The sequence below is a fragment of the Carcharhinus amblyrhynchos genome, chromosome 1 (assembly GCF_965287045.1).
Source record: "Carcharhinus amblyrhynchos chromosome 1, sCarAmb.v2.hapA, whole genome shotgun sequence".
In the NCBI taxonomy this organism is placed as follows: Eukaryota; Metazoa; Chordata; class Chondrichthyes; order Carcharhiniformes; family Carcharhinidae; genus Carcharhinus; species Carcharhinus amblyrhynchos.
In genome coordinates this window covers 177,962,984-177,985,887 of record NC_137324.1, presented here as the reverse complement: position 1 = coordinate 177,985,887, position 22,904 = coordinate 177,962,984, and the positions used below count along the sequence as shown (strand labels likewise).

General features: G+C 47.5%; 1 protein-coding gene across 5 annotated transcripts in view; it reads left to right on the top strand.

Annotated features, from left to right (window-relative positions):
* LOC145347908 (electrogenic sodium bicarbonate cotransporter 1-like) overlaps positions 1-22,904 on the top strand; it is a 169,244-nt gene that overhangs the window by 49,482 nt on the left and 96,858 nt on the right. For 3 of the 5 annotated variants that reach the window (XM_080195903.1, XM_080195878.1, XM_080195894.1), the window contains 6 exons: positions 1,008-1,140; positions 3,579-3,739; positions 5,448-5,627; positions 12,382-12,458; positions 14,950-15,107; positions 19,283-19,370. In XM_080195903.1, the coding sequence (XP_080052029.1) occupies positions 1,008-1,140; positions 3,579-3,739; positions 5,448-5,627; positions 12,382-12,458; positions 14,950-15,107; positions 19,283-19,370 (797 nt within the window). The remainder of the gene's footprint in view (positions 1-1,007; positions 1,141-3,578; positions 3,740-5,447; positions 5,628-12,381; positions 12,459-14,949; positions 15,108-19,282; positions 19,371-22,904) is intronic. The other 2 variants (XM_080195886.1, XM_080195912.1) reach the window with 1 other exon arrangement.

Genomic DNA, 22,904 nt, shown 5'->3' with positions numbered 1-22,904 from the left:
CATGGGGAGAATGTGCAAACTCCACACAGACAGTGACCCAAGGCCAGAATTGAACCTGGATTGCTGGTGCTGTGAGGCAGCAGTGCTAACCACTGCGCCACCGTGATGCTTTATGCCAAGGTGCCACCTTAGAACAAGAATTTCTCATCCTTGTTTTCACGTCAACCCCCTCTATCTCTGTAACTGTCTCCAGATCTACACCACACCTCCGAATGTGAGCTCCTGAGAATGTCTAATTTCCATCGCTTTCCCATTGGTGGTTTCATGTTCAACCGCTCCAAACTCAGAAATTCCCTCCTTAAACCTCTCCACCTCTCTGTCTCGCTCACCTCTAAGACACTTCTTCAAACCTCGTTCTTTGATTAAGAAAAAGCAAAATACTGCGGATGCTGGAATCTGAAACAGAAACAGAAAGTGCTGGAAAATCTCAGCAGGTCTGACAGTGTCTATGGGGAGAGAATAGAGCCAATGTTTTGAGTCTGGATGACCCTTTGTCAGAGCTCTGTTCCTTGACTGAGAACTCTTGATCATTTGTAATATTTCCTGATGTGGCTCAGTGTCCAATTCTTGTCAGATTTTCCTTCAAAACATTTTGGACATATTTTAAACTACATTGTTGGGGTGGCACAGTGGTTAACACTGTTGCTTCACAGCTCCAGGGACCTGGGTTCGGTTCCTGGCTCGGGTCACCGTCTGTGTGGAGTTTGCACATTCTCCCCGTGTCTGCATGGGTTACCTCCGGGTGCTCCGGTTTCCTCCCACAGTCCGAAATACGTGCTGGTTAGGTGGCTTGGCCGTGCTAAATTGCCCCTTAGTGTCAGGGGGACTAGCTAGGGTAAATGCATGGGGTTATGGGGATCGGGCTTGGGTGGGATTGTGGTCGATGCAGACTCAATGGGCCAAATGGCCTCCTTCTGCAGTGTAAGATTCTGTGATTAGAAGTGCCGTTGTGTTGTTGTGTGTGATTGATCCTGTGTGGGCTAACGGCACTGTGTCCACCACTATAGTATCACCAGCGGCTGAGAGAATCCGCTTCATCCTTGGTGAAGATGATGAGAGTCCCGCCCCACAGCTCTTCACGGAACTGGATGAACTTTTGGCGGTTGATGGGCAAGAGATGGAGTGGAAGGAAACTGCCAGGTAGGAACTACCCCCTCGCGGAGAAAATCCCCAATTCACTTAAAAACAAAGAACTTACACCTTCCCAGCATCTTTCATGACTTCAGGAGGCCCCAAGGCCAATGAAGCGCTTCTCCTGTGTAGTCACTACTATAATGTAGGGGGTGCAGCAGTTAGTACACAGCAAGATCCCACAAACAGCAGTGTGATCAGTGAGCAGACATGTTCGCTGAGTGATAAATATTTGGCGATTGGACGTGTATATGTCTTTAATTTTTGGTTCATGGGATGTCTGGCGTGCTTGGAAGCCTTTCAACATTAAAGACAGAATTTTTCTGTTTGGCCACGGGAATCGCAGCAGGCGGGACATGGCCCACGCAAAGGTCCATTGGCCTCAGGAGGGATCTTCCAGTCCTGGGATAAGCATGGCTGGAAAATCCCGCCCTAAGAGTTTAAGGCTCAGCAGTTCAAGCCATGGAGCGCTCCAGTACCAATGTCCATGGAGTCTGTACTCTGATCTCACACTGGGGCCATCAGCTCAGGGCTGAGTGTGTCAGTGCAGGTTGAGGGTCAGCATTCCCCTTCATCTCCCACTTCCTGGAGCTTCTGATTTTCCTTGTCATTGAGACAGAGACCATTTATTCAAACTCCATTTGTGACTTACCTCCCTCCTCTTCCTTACCAAGCCAAGGCTTCTTGTGTGTCTCCCTCACCCTAGCCCGCCTCTCTCTCCAATGTCCCCATTCTCTCTCCCCGTGTCCTTGCCCAAAATTTCCTCGTCCGTGATGCCCACATCTTGCTTCTATAGAATTCATTCCCACTAAACTGCTGATCAACACCTTAACCTTCCAGATTCCTGATAACAGGAATGTGTCCCACTCCTTAGGCAATGTCCCCGCCCTTTCCAAAATCCCTGTCATCGACCTCCTTCTCTCTGAACCCACCTGTCACTCTTTTGACCAATTAATGGCCCATCCCCATTCTCAATTTCTTGTCAAAGTCCGTAAGAGAGCAGGAGGGAGTTCTTCCTGGTCTCCTGGGCCAACATTTATCCCCACAGCCGACATCACTAAACGGAGGTTATTACATTGCTGTTTGTCAGAGTTTGCTGTGTACAAAATGATTGGCACCTTTCCCACATTACAGCAGTGACTATGCTTCTGAAAGTGCTGCATTGGTTGTAATGTGATTAATAACATCTTGAGGCTGTGACAGATGTTAATGAAGGTGGTTTTATTATCTTGGGCGATGGACAGTTAACAATCTCCACTTTGCAGTTTTTTTTAACTGTGAAATCTCTTCAGTCTCTGGCTGGCACATGTCCCCGTGTTAATGTAACACTGCTGCTTGTGATCGGAACACTGAACTCCAATGACTGCCCTAGAATGGTTAAAAATCAAAGAATCACAGGTGTGTAATGGCACAGAAGAAGGCCGTTCGGCCCATCATGTTGAGAAGCTACAGTTCTCCCGTAATATTTGTTGTTGGGACAAATAGTGGCACCATTGTGCCCGTCAGTGAATCATAGAACCCCTGCAGTGCAGAAGCCCGTCAAGTCTGCACCAACCACCAGGCCCTATCCCCATAACCCCACATATTTACTCTGCTAATCCCTTGACACTAAGGAGCAATTTAGCATGGCCAATCAACCTAACCCACACATCTTTGGAGTGTGGGAGGATACCGGAGCATCCGGAGGAAACCCACGCAGACATGGAGAGAATGTGTAAACTCCACACGGACAGTGACCCAAGCCGGGAATCGAACCCGGGTCCCTGGCGCTGTGAGGCAGCAGTGCTAACCCACTGTTCTGGGGACCCGACTGGTGGTTTAATTTATTCATAAACTACAACAAACAGTCTATTTCTACTCACCAAAGAAACTGAAATGCCAGCAAAGCCTGCCGGTAAAAGCAGGCGAACCTCTCAAGCAGAATGCAATAAGTGGAGGATAGTTCCACGCAATACAAATAATACTCATAAAATCATAGAAACCCTACGGTGCAGAAAGAGGCCCTTCGGCCCATCGAGTCTGCACCGAAGACAATCCCACCCAGGCCCTACCCCCATATCCCTACATATTATACCCACTAATCTCTCTAACCTACACGTCCCTGGACACTAAGGGGCAATTTCTTAGCACGGCCAATCAACCTAACCCGCACATCTTTGGACTGTGGGAGGAAACCGGAGCACCTGGAAGAAACCCACGCAGACACGAGGATAATGTGCAAACTCCACACAGACGGTGACCCGAGCCGGGAATCGAACCCAGGTCCCTGGAGCTGTGAAGCAGCAGTGCTAACCGCTGTGGTGTGAGTTCTATGAATACAAATAATGTTGTAAAACCAACCCTGCAGCTGGCAGGAATGACAGGGGGAATCATCATTTGGCTCAGCCCAGGATATGTGGGGCTGTGAAATGCAGTCACGTTTTAATGGCCTCTTCCTTCGTTAACAGGTGGATCAAGTTTGAAGAGAAGGTTGAAGAGGGTGGAGAACGATGGAGCAAACCTCACGTGGCCACGCTCTCCTTGCACAGTTTATTTGAACTTAGGACCTGTATAGAGAAAGGATTAGTCTTGTTGGACTTGGAGGCCTCCACACTCCCTCAGATCACTGGTGAGTTTCCCCGATCTGAATCCTCTACCCCTCAGGACATTTTTGTATCACTGTTCCCAACATGTGAAAGTGGGGGTGTGGGTGGCAGGAGAGGAAAAGGCAGGTTAAGTCCATCCTGCACGTCATGATGGCCAGTCCATCAAATCTAGACATGTCTCCCTTCTCCTCACCTCCCCACCCAGCAAAGTAATTCTAACCTCCCACCCCCACCACAAATCCAGGCAAAGGAAAACAAAGGCGTGGGACAAGTTAGGGGAAAATACATTGGAAAATTCCTCTCTGACCTCTTAAAGTGATTCAACTGGAATGGTCATCACTCAGTCCAAGTGTTTCCCAAGAATACACACAGCTGTCATCTCTGCTCCAGTCAGTATCCAGTGGAGTTCCCTCTTTAAGGGACACAAGAGAATCATAGAATCCCTAATATGCAGAATGAGGCCATTCAGCCCATCAGCTTTGCACTGATTCTCCAGTAGAACAACTTACCCAAGCCCTATCCCCATAACCCTACGTATTTACCCTGCTAACGTACACCTCTTGGGACACTAGGGGGCAATTTAGCATGACTAATCCACCTAACCTGCACATCTTTTGGACTGTGAGAGGAAACCAGAGGAAACCCACGCTGACACGGGGAGAATGTGCAGTCTCCACACAGACAGTCACCGGAGGCAGAATTGAACCCGGGTACCTGTCGCTGTGAGGCATCAATGCTAACCACTGTGCCCCCAGTGTACCTCCCATCAGCACCCAGCACACCAACTGGCAACACATTCCAGAGGAAGTGGGCTGTTCATACTCTTCCCAGCTTAAATGCTTTGGATATAGTCTTTTTTATAAATGACTATTCCCAGTGCAGAGATGAATATTTCGGACCCCCTGTGTCCATTGGTTTTCTGTTAGTTGCCAACAATCTCCGTGGGACACACTCTTGCCCCAGAGTCAGATGTTCAAGCCCCTATTTAATCCCAAAATGTAGGCTAACGTTCCGAAAGTTGCTACATCAATGGAATGCTACACCAAATTCAGTGCAGTTACTGAGGGAGTGCTGCTCTGTTGGAGGTGCCGTCTTTTGGATGAAATATTATTCGATTAGATTTGATTTATTATTGTCGCGTGTATTGGGAATACGGTGAAAAGTATTGTTCCTTGCGCGCTGTACAAAGCATGTCGTAAATAGAGAAGGAAACGAAAGAGTGCAGAATTTAGCAGCATAGAACGAGAGTAGAAGATAGAATTAGAAGGTGTGCTGGGAACAGTTTGCAAGAAGTCACCTCACTCTGGCGCCATTGTGGAATGTCATAGCGCTATCTCTTTAAACCGCAGCTCCATCTGCCCTCTCATGGCAGGCACAAAATATAAACCCATGGCCACTGTCGCGAAGGAGAAACGGGAGCTCTCGCTGGCATCCTGCCTGACATTAATTGCTCAACCAAGGTCACTGAAGTGGGATTATCCAATCATTCATCACGTCGCCGTCGGTGGGATCTTGCTGTGCGTAAATTGGCTGCAGTGTTTCCTACATTACAACAGTGACTACACTTCAAAAAGTGTGCAGTCGGTCGTAGAGTGTTTTGAGATGTCCCGAGGATGTGAAAGGAGCTATAAGAATGCAGCTTGAGGTGTTTGGTTGCGACCTTATTGTTGCAGAGTTCAGAATTTTGTGCAATTTCTTGCCCCCACTGACGCCCTTTGTCTTGTTTGCCAGAGATGATAATCGACAACCAGATTGCACACGGACTGTTGAAAGCCGAGCTGAAGGAGAAAGTGACCTACGCTCTGTTACGCAAGCATCGACACCAGACCAAAAAATCCAACCTCCGCTCCCTGGCCGAAATCGGAAAGACGGTGTCAAGTGCAAGTAGGCTGTTTTCCGCCTCAGATAATGGTAATACAGGTGCCACTTTGCTGCAGTCACCTCCCTTCCCTTACTCTTCAACCCCAACTGCCCTCCACCATTGTACATTCCATCACTAACACCCTCCCTTATCATCCAACATGTATGGTCTCATACCACGGTGGGTGAAAATCACTTAAAAACCCGCTGTTCATTGATAGACAGGTTCCGGATCTAGAACTTTTCCAATTGGCATCAGCCACTTCCCAGGGGGACTGGAATGTCCAAATGTCTTATTGGGAGAACAAGTCAGTGTTCCCAAAATGGGAACGGAAATACGGATCATTGGCATGAGATGCAATTTCCTTCACAGGGGCCGGAGTTTAAAGTTTATTTATTTATTATTAGTGTCACGAGTAAGCTTACATTAAGCTTACACTGCAATGGAGTTACTGTGAAAATCCCCTAGTCGTCACACTCTGGCATCTGTTTGGGTACACTGAGGGAGAATTTAGCACGGCCCAATGCACCTAACCAGCATGTCTTTCAGACTGTGGGAGGAAACCAGAGCACCCAGAGGAAACCCACACAGACATGGGGAGAACATGCAGCTTCTGCGCAGACAGTGACTCGACCCGGGAATCGAACCTGGGTCCCTAGTGCTGTGAGGCAGCAGGGCTAACCATCGTGACTGCCTGTGGAGGCCATTGGGCCCTTTGAACCTGTTCTATCTCATCATGACTGATCTGTATTTTAACTCCATTTACCCATCTTCGTTCCATAATGCTTAACAATCTTAACCAACAAATATCTCAACTTCTGCTTTGACCCTGCAACCGCCGCCCTCCTCCCACCTGCCCCCCCTCCTCAGCATCACGGTTTTTTGGGGAGGAAATTCTAGATTTCCACTATCCTTTGTGTGAAATAAGCAATGAAGACACAACGAGGAAAGACTTCTTCACAGGTGAGAAATTCCTCATGGTAGTTGCTGGTACATTACTTACAGGTGACAGTGAATGGCTTGGGATGCCTCTAGCTGTTCGCACTTGTTCTGTGGTTATCAGAAAGCCACTTAAAACATGTTCCCAAAGCCACGGACAATAAAATTATCCCTGTTACACCCGGAACAGCTTTTTAAGAGCTCCGAGTAGTGGGGATTGGCATGGAATATAATTTGTCGTAACGGAGACAGAAAAGAAGATGGAAAATTGTTGTCCGGAGAAACTTGTAAAGCAGAGCTTCTCGTCATCAGGTAGATGTGGAGAATTTAAAACCTTGTTGAGTGACATTGGGTTAATGAGTTGGGTCATTTTTCTGCATAATGTTGCCTTGTTCAACAATTGGTTCCTGTCTAGTGAGCCCCCTTTGCAACTTCTTAACAAATAATTCTTTGCTACGGTTACCCCAAGACAGAGCCATGACGCTCCCACCTGACAAGAGATGTCTCTAACTTTACACTTGAAGGATTGTCCCTTTCCCGCAGTAAGGGTTTCTGTCTCTATCCTACTACTTTTGAATTTGATTGGCCTTGCAGATGGAGTGCTGATTGACTGGCTTAAACCTCAGAGTGAACATTGCTTCTTTCCCGTAATGCATTCCACCCAACCTTGAATGGTTGGATCACATGGTACAGAAAGAAGACATTCGGCCCATCGTGACCATTTCAGCCCTTTGGAAGAGCTGTCCTTTAAACCCACTCCCCCTGCTCCTTCTCCATCTCTTCCTTATATATTAACCTACTTCCCCTTTTGAAATTTGCCATTGGGCATGATTCCCTTCTAGGCAATGGATCCCAGATCAGCATAACTTACTGTGTAACAACAGTCTGTAATTGGAAAATACACATTAAAGAAATTTGAAATCTAAAGTACGCACAGGGTTTGAAAGTTTCCGAAGCTTGTGAAGCTACAATATAGATAATTCCTTTGATTGGTGTTTAAAATATTCTTCCATCCTGACGATTTGATGCAATAAGGTGTACTCTTTCTCAATAATTCACCGAGCCCCCGATTGGTGGTTCATTATTGATTTAAGAGTCAAATTATTGGAGAAAAGAGTCGATTGCAAAGCCAGTCAGTCACCGCGACATCTTTGGGTATGACTACCATACATGAAATCATTTGGAATGTTGGTGGTGGAGCTGGTTGGATCTCGGTTTGTGCACTGGGGTAAATTTTGGGAGTCTTTGCCCCTGTGCAATGGGCGGGACTGCAGACACAAGTTGAAACAAATTGGGATGCCCGGGGGGGGGACAGTATTGCCAATTCACGGCGTTCCATTGGCAAAATGACCAACAAATCAACTGGATTCGCTGATCCACACTCTTCACCGAGTGAGGCTGCGTCCAGGGTCTCCGCCTCACAAACTTTACCCTACCGTGCACTGTTAAATCTTCTGATTGTGGATTGTTCTCATATGGTTTATCATTTGGAATTTTGAATATGTTTGCATGTTACATATCCTTCTTTTGTAATTGGTGAAGAGACAATGCTTAAACTGGGTTCTACTTCAGCAAATTGGAGTAACTTCAGTGGATCTTAATTCGTTTTAGTTTTCCAAAGTATCCAAACCAATCCATTGGGTCTTTATTCAGTGATACAGATTTACAAGCTTCAGGATATGTAATTGTTATTTTACATCTTCATTCATTTTGCAAGTTCAACTTCATTGACCAGGATGGGACAGACCAGTTGAGTGGAGATTTCTGCTTTCAAAACCAATCAGCTAACAGCAGATTCATCCAAGTATTGGAAACAATTCGTGAAACGTTGAAATAAATTTCCCCCTTTCAAATATTGGAGCAAAATTTGCGGAATTGGAATAAATGCCTCACAACACCAGGTTAAAGTCTAACAGGTTTATTTGGTAACACAAGCTTTTGGAGCGCTGCCCCTTCATCAGGTGAGTGGGGCCACTGAGTTGAACGGGATCTTCCTGGGCAGGTCCGCTCTCTCCAGCAACTTGTGGGTGTCATCCTCGATCATGGGGCCGCTCACCTGATGAAGGGGCAGCGTTCTGAAAGCTCGTGATACCAAATAAACCTGTTGGACTTTAACCTGGTGTTGTGAGACTTCTTACTGTGCCCACCCCAGTCCAAAGCCGGCATCTCCACATCATGGAATAAATGTCTCTGAAAGGAAAGTATTTGAGTAAAACACATACCCCTGGTTGATAAAATTTGATGAGCATCATGATGGAAGTTGATGTGTTGATTTTGCTCCTTGTGGTTTCTCCAGTGTTGTCCAAGGATCAAGTTGCTACTCTGTCATTTTCTGCTTTCACTATCCTTTTTGTTTGCTGTCAATCAGATTTCCTGCTGCTGTTGCTAGATTTTTCTTTCTCTCTCACCTTTGCCTTGCTGCCGTGTACGCTCCATCTCACTATCGACGGCCTACAATAAGCTTGCAACCCACTCGAGAGCTCTCTGCCTTGCCTGGCATCCCGAAACTCGGATCAGGATCTCCGAGCCCAGCAGAGCCAAAGAATGGCACTGCTCAGTAAGTCCAACTTGTGCCAACGAGGTAATGAAAGTGGCAGTGGGGAGGGTGACAATATGACCTAGTCGACACGGGGACCCCACCAACCAATAGCAAATCCAGCCATTTATGTTTCCACGCATACTCAGGGCTTATAGTTCCCCAGCTCGGAGATTAAGGGTGATGTAACTGAGGTAGCCAGTATGATTTAATGAGTTGATAGGGTTGATAGAGGGCAGGCACTTTCTTTGCTGGAGAGTATCCAGAACAAAGGAACCAGAACTTTATAATGAGAGCCAGGCTGTTCAGGGATGAAGTCAGGAAGATTTACTCACAGAAAGGGGAGTGAAATCCTGGAACTCTCTCCCTTAAAATGCTGCTGAGGCTGAAGGCCAATAAAAACTGAGGTTGATGGATTTTTGATGAATAAGGGTATTAAAGACTCGGAACCAAGGCTGTTAGATGGAGATAAAATACCAATCAGGCATGATCTAATTGAATGACAGAACAGGTTCAAAGGGCTGAATGGCCTCCTCCTGTTGCTACGGGAAGTGATACTTTCACAATATCAGGTAGTTTTCCATAGGTCCCAGGAGCATCTTTGCTCCGACAGGATGGGTGGGAACCCGGTGGGATCGGGTGATCACCAGGTTTGCAGCCACTGAGTGAAGACAGATATTCAACCGGGTAAACCAGGCCCATCACCCAATGACCAATGGGATTCCTGCTGGTGAGTTGTCCACCTCAGCATGAACCTATCCAGTGTCATCATTTCCCTCTTGACAACCGACACAGGATTAACAAGCCAACTGCAGTGATAGCTTCTGACAAAGCCCCCACCATCAACCCCCCACACCCTCCAACATCAACTACCATCCCCCCCCCTCATCAACCCCCCACACCCTCCAACATCAACTACCACCCCCCACCCTCATCAACCCCCCACACCCTCCAACATCAACTACCACCCCCCACCCTCATCAACCCCCCACACCCTCCAACATCAACTACCACCCCCCACCCTCATCAACCCCCCACACCCTCCAACATCAACTACCATCCCCCACCCTCATCAACCCCCCAACACCCTGACCCCAACGCCCACCCACCAGTTTTAATTCACATCCCCAACACCCATTACCATCCTCCTTCAACCCACCACACCCACCCCCCAATAACATCCCCATGCTCTAACCCCCCTCCCAACACCCACCCGGTATCACCCTACCCTCCCCACTCCCACCAGCCCATCCCCCCGTCTCCCCCACAACCAAATGCCTGTGCTGTGTCGGCAGGGAATGGTTTTGTTGGAACACGGATTCCATCCCATTCCCGCCCCCTTCATTCTAGTCCCAACGTTTACCGACCAGACTTCCCTGAGCTGGATTGTCCCTGAGCTGGGTTTGCTCTCTCCATCGCAATCTCTCAGTAAGCTTGCTATCCAGCTCCTTAGTTTAGCTAAGGCACAGTCCTCCCAGTGCCAATCTAACTGATAAGCAAGGTGAGGGCTGGGTTGCCCAATCTGTCTCAATATGGGTGCGACATTCCTGGTGTGAAACACAGGCTCCGCGCTCTGTGCAGCTACAGGACAGTCCTCGGTAGTTTTAGTTCTTCCGCTTGACACCTGAATCACTGGCATTGATTGGCCATTTGCAATAAGGCAGTGGCTGGAATCTTACCACCGTTCACACCGGTGGGATTTTCCTGTCCCGCCGCAGTGAACAGAGGTTTGGCTGGCCATCAAATTCTCCGGCCTCACTGGAGCGGGAGCGTGGCGTGAACGGGCTGTAAGATCGCATCCCTAGAGGTAATAGAGATTGATGGGAATCCGTCATCAACATCTGGCCAACACCCTGTTCCCCAAAGCGAGTGTAACCAGAAATACAAAACCTACACACGGCTGATCCCATCGAATGTTCTTTAAGATCAGGAGATTTGACCTGGCAGTGAGTATCTCCACACGTCCATAAACCAGAAGGGGATTTGATGATAGACTGGGAGAAACTGCAGCAAGTACAATGGCATCTGTAGAGCAATGTAGAACATCGCAATTCACCCTCAATCCTGCTGTCCCTCTGCTGATACTGAGCACATTTCTTTAAACTCAGATTGGAGTCTTTCTGTTTAGAAGCCAGCGGGTAACTTTGGTGTAGATTTTTAAAGGTTATCGCTCGGATTCACTCCACGGGTAGTGTGTATGATTTATTTCCCTATCAGTGTCCAGCTTCTCTGCAGCGCTGAAGGGTTAATGGAAACATTAAAACGAGTTACCAATTACTCCCACTTACACCAGGAAAGCGTCTCCTCTCTGGGGTGATTTGGGGCATCTCACCCTCAGGAACGGCCCTGTGGTTTGGTGAGGAATATCACTGCCCCTGAGCCGGCAGCTCTGGGTTCGATTCCCACCACCTGCCACAGAAGGAGCAATCAAAACGCAGCCCAGCAGACTGGCAATCAACCTCCTGACCCTTCCCCCCCCTTCCCCCCTCCTCCTCCTCCACCCCGGAAAACCAACAGAGAGAGAGCAGGAAGAAAGAACTTGCATCCCCGCAGCATCCTTGGGAGCCCAGGGCAACCTAACTTACTTCACAAGCATCCCAGAGCTGAGGGAGGACACAATCTTGGAGGTGCCGTCTTGCTAAAGTGACATTAAACCAATGCCTCATCTTCCCTCTCTTGTGGATGTAAAGACCCATTTGAAGAAAAAGGGAGTTCTTTCTTATATCTATTTGGAACAGGAGGGACTGAATGGCCTAATCCATATGTTCCAGCCAATATCTATCCCCAGATAATGGAATTTGAATTCAATAAAAAATATCTGGAATTAAAAATCTACTGATGACAGTGAAACCATTGTCGGAAAACCCATCTGGTTCACTAATGTCCCTTTAGGGAAGGAAATCTGCCGTCCTTACCTGGCCTGGCCTACATGTGACTCCAGAGCCTCAGCAATGTGGTTGACTCTCAACTGGTCTCCAAGGGCAACTAGAGATGGGCAATAAATGCTGGCCAATCAGCGATGCGCATGTCCCAGGAATGAATAAAAGAAAGTTAGTCAATACTTCACCGATAAGACCACAACCCATCCCGAACCTAATTCCTGTAGCGAGGGCAAACTGTGGGAAAAGTTGCCTCTTACTTTACCAAGCAAGCAGAAAAGGAACAAGAAGAGCAGCCACTTTCGATAGGCAGGAAGCACTTCTTTCCTTCTCTCCGTATCTATTTTCCTGACTGTATACTTTCTGTCTCTATTCTCAGCTGAGTGTTAGCTTCCTGTGAATATTGATGAATGTCCTGTTTTAATCCCTGCCACTGGTCTTCCTTTCCAGGCAGCCCAGGATTGACCCATCGCAACCTGACTACAGGAAGCATGAATGATATCTCAGACAAACCGGACAAAGATCAGGTGATTCTCACTGCTGACCTTAATCGGATCCAAACGTGTCAGTGGCCCATGAGGGACTCCTCATGCTGTGTTGTCGGAGAGGACAGGAGGCTTAGAGGAGGAACTGAGACATAGTTAGGAAGATTTCACCAGGGATAAAAAAATCATTGGGAAAATCTAGAAAAGCCAGTGCTGACTAGTTTGGTAATTTCACATCTCAGAAACCTGGCCCCGTGGAATTAGACAGCCCATTCCCAGGGTTCATCATTTCTTCCAGAGGTGTGCGAGTCATGTGCCAGGCCAGTATTTAGTGTCCATCCCTCATTACCCCTTGACAAGGCGCTGGTGAGTCACCTTCTTGAACTGCTGCAGTCCACATGGTGTAGGTACACCCACAGTGCTGTTAGAGAGTGAGTCCCAGCGTATTGACTGAATGACAGTGGGGAAATGACAAAATATTTCCAAGTGGGAATGGTATAAGATGTGGAAATTCATGTTAAAATCAGATAAATCAGAAGGTATTTAATTCAGTAATTTTGTCACATTTGTCCCAAATTTAAAATTCTCATCATTGTCTTGAAATACCTCCATGGTCTCACCCCACCCTATCTCTGTAATCTCCTCCAGCCCCTACACCCTCCCTATCTCTGCACCCTCCTCCAGCCCTTACACCCCTGCCTATCTCTGTAACTTCCTCCAGCCTCACAACCCTCCTATCTCTGTAACCTCCTACACCCTCCCTATCTCTGTAGCTCTCTCCAACTCCTATACATCTCCCTATCTTTGTATCCTCCTCCAGCTCCGGCTTCCTCCCACAGTCCAATGATGTGCAGGTTAGGTGGATTGGCCATGCTAAATTGCCCCTTAGTGTCAGGGGGACTAGCTAGGGTAAATGCATGGATTTATGGTGATAGGGCCTGGGTGAGAATGTGGTCAGTGCAACTCGAAGGGCTGAATGGCTTTCTTATACTCTGTGAGATTCTATGATTCAGTGATGACTAGGTTTCTCCTTGGTGTCTTGGCCAACATTCATCCCTCAACCCAAATCAACATAAAGCAAATGATCTGCTCACTGTCACATTACTGTGTGTGCAAATTGTCTGGCTAATTTCCTACACTACAGCAGAGTCTAGCATTTGGTTACTTTGGCTAGAAAGCACTTTGAGATGTCCTGAGGTTGTGACTGGTGCTATATAAATGAAAGACTTCCTTCATTTGGATGGTGGAGGGCTTTACACTGGCTGCCATTGGTAGATATTGAGCAAAATGCTATACAACAACAGCTGATTCAAGTGTAGCTTGATTGGATTTTGCAATCGTGGATGCTTCTGGAATAACATTTTAAATGGGACCATGCATCCGAATCCAGGAACATTCACTTCCTAGCTGAACAAGGGCCGCATTCTCGTGGGAACATCATCAGTTGAAAGTTCCTTTGCAAGTCACACACCATCCTGACTTGGAAATATATCACTAGGTTGTCACGGGGTCAGAATCCTGGCACTCTCAGCACTGTAGGTGGACCTTTCAATGCCACTCACTGTGACTTTGCAATATACCCCCCATTGTGACCTCTTTCTGTGCACCATTCCATGTAGAAAGATGGCCCCTCTGCTCGGGGAAAGAATTTGCCAAGCATTTTTGTTGTTGAATAGGGCAGTGTTTCCATTTTGAGTAACGCTTGTCGGAAAGATGTCCTTGTTTGGCAAGTGGAAATGTTGCTTTCCTTGTGCCAGAGTTAAGATTTGTGTCTTTGTAAACTTGTGAAAACCTCTGGTCTCCTTTGGTTGTCAAGAAAATAAAGAGTTGCTGCAAGTGGATGAAAGAGGATTCATGCCAGGCATTGACTGGGGCAACACAAGGTTTGGTTGAGTTACCTTGGAGATGGTTTTACAAGAATCAGAAGCCTCACAAATGAGCCATGAGATCAGGGGATGTTTAATCTTCTCACTGAGATGTTCCTGCCTCTAACCATGGCCCAAGGTTGCACGGCTGAAGGAGAGAGCAATGTTGAAAAGGCAGATGGACTTTGCTCCAATGAGTGATCTACCAAAGAGCCTTTTGCTATTCATTAAGAAACCACCTCCAAAGTAACGTCACAAAACTATCAAGCTAGAAATGCGTTACTGATCACACAATCCCTACCAGAAGGAAGCCATTTGGCCCATCGAGTCTGCATCGATGACAATTGCACCCAGGCCCAATTCCCGTAACCCCACTCATTTACCCAAGCTAATCCCCCTGACACTAGGTCAATTTAGCACGGCCAATCCACCTAACCCACACATCTTTGGACTGTGGGAGGAAACCCATGCAGGCATGGGGAGAATGTGCAAACTCCACACAGACAGTGACCCAAGCCGGGAATCGAACTTGGGTCTCCGGTTCCATTAGGCAGCAGTGCTAACCACTGTGCCACTGTACCGCCGCCTACAGTGGCTGAATCTCTCTGTCTTGTGCTTGATCGACCCGCTTTCCGTATAATAATCACACTCTGGCTTTCTCGCTGCAGCTCAAGAACAAATTTATGAAGAAACTTCCACGTGATGCTGAGGCTTCCAATGTACTGGTGGGTGAGGTGGACTTCCTCGACACTCCTTTCATTGCCTTTGTGCGTCTGAAGGAAGCTGTGATGCTGGGCGCTCTGACTGAGGTTCCTGTACCCACCAGGTGAGTAAAGACTCCTCAACAAACCTGTCTCAGTATCACCCGCCGAGGGTTCAGTCGATAGTTCTCTCCTCATGAGGTTGATGATTGTAGGTTTAAGTCACATCACAGGATCTCAGGATACTACAGTGCAGAAGAGGCCCTTTGGCCCATTGAGTCTGATGGATAGCAAATGTTGTCCCCTTGTTCAGAAAGGAGAGTGGAGACAACCCTGGTAATTATAGACCAGTGAGTCTTACTTCTGTTGTGACCAAAGTTTTGGAATGGATTATAAGAGATAGGATTTATAATCATCTAGCAAGGAATAATTTGATTAGGGATAGTCAACATGGTTTTGTGAAGGGTAGGTCATGCCTCACTTTCTTTGTTCTTTGAGAAGGTGACCAAAGAGGTGGATGAGGGTAAAGCAGTTGATGTGGTGTATATGGATTTCAGCAAAGCGTTTGATAAGGTTCCCCACGGTAGGCTATTGCAGTAAGTATGGAGGCATGGGATTGAGGGTGATTTAGCAGTTTGGGTCAGGAATTGGCAAGCTGTAAGAAGATAGAGGGTGGTGGTTGATGGGAAATGTTCATTCTGGAGTTCAGTTACTAGTGGTGTACCACAAGGATCTGTTTTGGAGCCACTGCTGTTTGTCATTTTTATAAATGACCTGGATGAGGGTGTAGAAGGATGGGTTAGTAAATTTGCGGATGACACTAAAGCCAGTGGGGTTGTGGACAGTGCGGAAGGATGTTGCAGGTTACAGAGGGTCATAGATAAGCTGCAGAGCTGGGCTGAGAGGTGGCAAATGGAGTTTAATGTGGAAAAGTGTGAAGTGATTCACTTTCGAAGGAGTAACAGGAATACAGAGTACTGGGCTAATGGTAAGATACTTGGTCGTGTGGGTGAGCAGAGAGATCTCGGTGTACATGTGCATAGATCCCTGAAAGTTGGCACCCAGGTTGATAGAATTGTTAAGAAGGCGTACGGTGTGTTAGCTTTTACTGGTAGAGGGATTGAGTTTCGGAGCTGAGGTCACGTTGCAGCTGTACAAAACTCTGGTGCGGCTGCACTTGGAATATTGTGTACAGTTCTGGTCACCGCATTGTGGGAAGGATGTGGAAGCATTGGAAAGGGTGCAGAGGAGGTTTACCAGGATGTTGCCTGGTATGGTGGGAAGGTCTTATGAGGAAAGGCTGAGGGACTTGAGGCTGTTTTCGTTAGAGAGAAGAAGGTTAAGAGGTGACTTAATTGAGGCATACAAGATGATCAGAGGATTAGATAGGGTGGACAGTGAGAGCCTTTTTCCTCAGATGGTGATGGCTAACACGAGGGGACATAGCTTTAAATTGAGGGGTGATAGATATAGGACAGATGTCAGAAGTAGGTTCTTTACTCAGAGAGTAGTAAGGGCGTGGAATGCCCTGCCTGCAACAGCAGTGGACTCTCCAACAATTAAGGACATTTAAATGGTCATTGGATAAACATAGGAATGGTATTGGAATAGTGTAGGTTAGATGGGCTTTAGATTGGTTTCACAGGTCGGTGCAACATCGAGGGCCGAAGGGCCTGTACTGCGCTGTAATGTGTATGTTCTCTATACAACGACACATGAAAGACCCTGACCCGCCCACCTAATCCCACCTGTCAGCACTTGGCCCATAGCCTTGAATGTTACAATGGGCCAAGCGCTCATCCAGGTACTTTTTAAAGGATGTGAGGCATCCCACCCCCACCACCCTCCCAGGCAACACATTCCAGACCCTCACCACCCTCTGGGTAAAAAGATTTTTCCTGAAATCCCCCCCAAACCTCCCACCTCTCTCTTTTAACTTGTGTCCCCTCATAACTGACCCTTCAACTAAGAGGAACAGCTGCTCCCTATCCACTCTGTCCGTGCTCCTCATAATCTTGTACACCTCAATCAGGTCGTCCCTCAGCCTTCTCTGCTCCAATGAAAACAACCCAAGCCTATCCAACCTCTCTTTATAACTGAAACGTTCCATCCCAGGCAGCATCCTGCGGAATCTCCTCTGCACCCCCTCCTGTACAATCACATCCTTCCTATAATGTGGTGACCGGAACCGCACACGGTGCTCCAGCTGTGGCCTCACCAAAGTTCTATGTGTGCCAAAGACTCGAACAGAAGTTCCATGCTGACACTTCCAGTGCGGTGCTGAGTGAGTGCTGTACTGTTGGAGGTGCCATCTTTCAGATGAGACGTTAAACCAAAACCCCACCTGCTCTGTCAGGTGGATATAATCGACCCTCTGGCATTAATTCACAGAAGGGGAGCCCAGTGTCCGGGCCAACATTCATTCCCCCCCCCCAAGATCACTAAACATTGATGATCACATTGCTGTTTGTGGGATCTTGCTGTGTGAAATTTGGCTGCCACGTTTAAGAACATCGGAACATGGGACTCAGGAAGCAGAGCAGGCCATTCAGCCCGTCAACCTGCTCCACCATTCAATAAGATCCTGGTTGATCTGGGAGTGTCTCAGCTCCACATTGCTGTCTGACTCTCCATAATCCTCACCTCACTTGTCTCTAACTCAGGTAAATAAATGTAATGCTCCATCCTCCACTGTGCTCTGGGGAAGAGAATTCCACGGGCTGACATGTAGATGTTTCTCCACATCTCCGTCCTAAACAGTAGACCTCTTATTCTTAAACTGTGTCCCCTGGTTCTAGCCTCACTCGCAAGTGGAAATGTGAGGCTATAAGAGATAGGAGCAGAATTGGGCCATTCGGCCCATCAAATCTGCTCTGCCAATCAATCCTGGCTGATAAGTTTCTCAACCCCATTCTCCCACCTTCTCCTTTAACCCTTGATCCCCTTACCTATCAATAACCTGTCCATCTCTTATCTTAAATGTACTCAGTGACCCAGCATCCGTAGCGATGAATTCCACTCTCGCAGCTTTTCAGACACAAAGCGCTGGAAACGGTTGGCAGGTTTGGAAGCATCTGTGGAGTGAGAAAGAGTGAATGTTTTAACTTGGAAACATCTCTTCATCGGGGCCCTAACCCTTCAGCTTTCGAGAAGAAGCATGTCCAACTCGAAACGTTAACTCTGTTCCTCTCCCCACAGCCGCTGCCAGACCTGCCGAACCTTTCCAGCACTTTCTGTTTTTTATTTCGGCTCTCCAGAATCTGCAGTATTTTGCTTCTACTCCTGGGCAGGCCTACATTCTCTCCCAGCCTAATCATTCCGAGGTTTTAAAATTCTCATCCTTGTTTTCGGAACTTAGACATGCCTTGCTCCTCTCTGCCTCCGTGACCTCCAACTATCTGAGATACCTCCAATCCTGGTTTCTTGGACATTCCCACTTTCCATCGCTCCACCATTGGTAGCCGTGCCTTCAGCAGCTGGGACTCACTCCCTGAACCTTTCCTCTACCTTGCTCATCCTCCTCTTTTCATGACTCCATGAATTGTCATCTTCCCTATTTGAATATATCCTTAATCCTGGAAATACTCAGAAAGCCAGTCAGGATCTTTGGAGCGGTAATATTTCAGGCCTGTGACTTATCGTCAGAATCAGGGGCCTGGTTGTAAAAACAAATTTTCAGAAGAAGATATGCCCCAGGTACAGAGGCCACAATTTTACCAGCACATCCGCCCAAGGTGTATAAGATCCCCCTCGAGGTCAACAGAGAATGCCATCCTTGCCCACCCCGATTCCGGGGCCGGTGTGCCGGTAAAATTCCAGTCGGAGTGTCTGCTGAAGCATAATGACAACTTGCATTTATATAGCGCCTTCAACATGGTTAAACACCCCAAGCTGCTTCACAGCGGCAATTTTTAAACACATTCTAACATTGAGCCACCAGGAAGAATATTAACCCAACGAAAGAGCAAAGAGGTGGATTCTAAGGAGAGCAGGAGAGGTTTAGGAAGGAAATTCAGGAGCTTAGGGCTCAGGCAGCCACCAATAGTGGAGTGGTTACTGCTGGGACTTGGCACTGTTGGTGATGTGGGGGTAACGTGAGGCTGGAGGAGGTTACAGAGAAAGCGGGAAAAAGGGCAGGAAGGGATTTGGAAACAAGGATGGGAATTTTTAAATGGAGGTGTTTCCGAGCCTGGGACGATATATCTCAGCGAGCGCCAGAGCTGTTGGGTACAAAGATCTTGTGTTTAGGACCGTTTAGGTTTGGTATAGTTTGAGGCTAACACCATTTTTATTTGTTTAGGTTTCTGTTCGTTCTGCTTGGGCCCAAAGGAAAGGCAAAATCGTACCATGAAATTGGAAGAGCGATTGCCACTCTCATGTCTGATGAGGTGAGAACTCAGAAAATGTTGTCTACTTGTGATGCCAACGTATCTCATTAGAGGCATGTGCCCCACGGGGGGTGTGGGGGGTTGGGGGGGTGCAACAAAGGTTCATCAAATAGATTTCTGCTGTGTTTCTGAAAGGAAAATGGTTGTCACATGTTGCTGCCTCTTTTCTTAAGAATACTCAAATTTCGTATCACCGAGAGATTGTTTATGAAGTGTTGATATCTCCTGATTCTATAAATGTGAACCCTCTCTTTATTAGAAGGCTTGCTGCTTTGTTGAGGATATTGCAGCTATGGTGAACTCTTTCCCCCAATAAATTAGACAGAATACAGATGGGGATCGAGCTTTTTGATTGTCACATGTATTTGTGTGCAGTGAATAGACTGTTTCTTGCGCGCTTATACAGACAAAGCACACCGTACATAGAGAAGGAAAGGAGAGGGTGCAGAATGTAGTGTTACGGTCATAGCTAGGGTGTAGAGAAAGATCAACTTGGTGAAAGGTTGGTCCATTCAAAAGTTTGACGGCAGCGGGGAAGAAGCTGTTCCTGGTACGTGGCCTCAGACTTCCGTATCTTTTTCCCAATGGAAGAAGGTGGAAGAGAGAATGTCCGGGGTGCATGGGGGGGTCCTTAATTATGCTGGCTGCTTTTCCAAGACGGCGGGAAGTGTAGGCAGAGTCAATGGATGGGAGGCTGGTTTGCATGTTGGACTGGGCAACATTCACAACCCTTTGTAGTTTCTTGCGGTCTATGGACAGAGCCGGAGCCCATACCAAGCTGTGATACAACCAGAAAGAATGCTTTCTATGGCGCATACCATAGGCATATAAAGGCAGGGATTCAATGGGAAAACATAAAATTGGAGCCACTATTTCACCCTCTTGTCTTCCACCAATAAACTGGCGACAGTTTTCAAAACAATTCTTTTTTTATTGGTTGGGAGCCAGGAAGCATTTCTTTCCTGTTTGCGAGTGTATCCCGTTTGTGTGGTGTTGATACAGCAGCGATTGACCATGACCAGTAATATATTCAAACTGAACCCTTAATACTGACTGGGGTTCCACTGAACCCCGAGGGGAGATATAACATCCCACAGTAACTATCGATCTGCTGGACAGAGGTATGGTAAAGTGCCACTTCCATTTCCATCTCTCGTGTCAGAGAACGATGCAAATCCATTCAGTAGAAATGTTCTTAAAAATGGGCAGCAATCTAATCATAAAATTCCCACAGTGGAGAAGGAGGCCATTTGGCCCATCGAGTCTGTACCAGCCGCAATCCCACCTCGGCCCTATTCCCGTAACCCCACACATTTACCCTGCTAGTCCCCCTGACACTAGAGTCAATTTAGCATGGCCAATCCACCTAACCCACACATCTTTGGATTTTCCAATCATATGAAAGAGTTTGCATTGATATAGCACCTAACAAACAGATGCTTCATCACATGATTTACTGAGACCACTTGAAAAGCCTTTAAAAAAAAATGCCAATATCTTTAGCTTTTTTTATTAGTAGTTTCAATTTATTTGTGACAGAAGTAGGCTGCAATGAAGTTATTGGGAAAATCCCCTGGTTGCCACACTCCAGCACCTGTTTGGGTTACACTGAGGGAGAATTTAGCACGGCTAATGCGCCCTAACCCAGCAGGTCTTTTGGACTGTGGGAGGAAACTGGAGCAACAAAGGAAACCCACGCAGACATGGGGAGAATGTGCAGACTCCACACAGACAGTGACCCAAGCCGGGAATCGAGCCCAGGTCCCTGGCGCTGTGAGGCAGCAGTGCTGACCACTGTGTCGCTGTGCTACCCCACACCCCCCCTCCCCCAGTGCCACCGTGCTGCAAGGCAGAACTGTCCAAATCATACTCATCAATGTCACAGTGATTTATTTTTCTCCCAGTGTTTTGTTTGTGACAGTGTCCAGGAAACTCATCTTCAAATCCTGGAGGGGTTGGCACATGACCTCAGGATATTCCAAAGTGTTTTCAGGCCCGGGGTGGGGTGGGGGGGACATGTTTAATGGCTGCGCAGTCGCGTTTCGAACTTAGAATGATCTCAACTCAATCCAAACGAAGGAAGATCTCTCTTGCGTTCTTTCAGTTTTGGCCATCAAGCGCAAAACATGCTCAACGTTACCCCATCATGAGGCTTTGTCAAAGGCACAGCATTTGACAACTGTTTGGCGCTGCGATAGTTAACAGGTTTCCATGGCCGCTAGACAGGAGTTGCTGCGGGGTTGTCCATTTGAGAAAGGACATTGGACGGGCACCTGAGGGGAATGTGTTGAGAATCGCGGGGATAAAGTGACAGAACGGGACTGATTGGGTTGTCCTGCAGCAAGTTGGCACGGAGCGGATGGGCTGATTGGCCTCTTCAGTGTCGTAATGACTCCATGAGATTCTTGACGAAGACAGTTCCCCTCTTAATTAACAATGAGCTCTTCCAGTAAGCGATATCGCTGTTTGGCCTCATTTCTTTGCCAGCTGACAGGCATCGCAAATGCACAAAGTCGATATGGACTGCAAGGTGGGGCCCCATGACCCCTGTCTCCCCCCCCCCCCCCCCCCTCACCACCACCCCACCCCAGACCCTCATTTTTGGGCCAAATTTAAAATTTAATGCGCTGTTGAATAGCCGGGGGGGGATGAACTCTCCCTTCGGGATCAGTTCACATTATTTTTCTCTTGCAAAATCAGCACACTGTCACTTGTTCGCTGTGACCATCACCGCCTGACACAGCCTTGTTCCACACTTGCTTTTGTCTCCATTGTCTCTGAGCTTGCCTTCTATTAATTCCCTTGTGCGATTGACCGGAATTCTGTTTGGGATCTGTTTCAACAACAGATAGCTTTCACCCTGGCTGCCTGATCGATAAGCTAAACGCGGGAATGTGGGGGAGTCAGTTAGCGAGGATGCTGCACAGCCAGGGTGGAGAGCGGGCCAGGGTCTGCAGAGGGATTGCGAGGGATTGCCAGTGCGTCAATATAATCGGCACTTTGTCCCTCCTTCACCAGTTCAAGTGGCTTTTGTTCTCACGTGCTGGTGCAGTGCTGATACGTAACGTGACCCGGAACCATGTCACTCTCTCTTTGTGTTGTGTGTCGCTGTCCTTAATCAAGATTCTTGATTCTGACCTAATAGAGGTGGTTTAAGATTAGGAAAGTGTTTGAGAGAGTCATAGAGAAAGCATTTCCACCATCCATCGGGGTATTTACGGGGCTTTTAGAAATAGAGGGATATGGACCACGGTCTGGCAGACGGGATTGGTTTAATTTGGAGTCATATTCGGCACAGCACTGTGGGCCACAGGGCCTGTTCCTGTGCTGCACTGTTCTGTGTTCTATGTTGTAGGGGACCAGAAGACAAATTTATAAGGCAGCTACTAATAAACCCAATGGAGAATTCAGGAGAAACTTCTGCAAGCAGAGAGTGTTGGGGATGTGGAACTCACTGCCACAGGGAGCGGTTGAGTGTATAATGTAGATAAACTTAAGGGGAAGCTGGGTAAAGGACGTTCTGCCTGGGCCTAC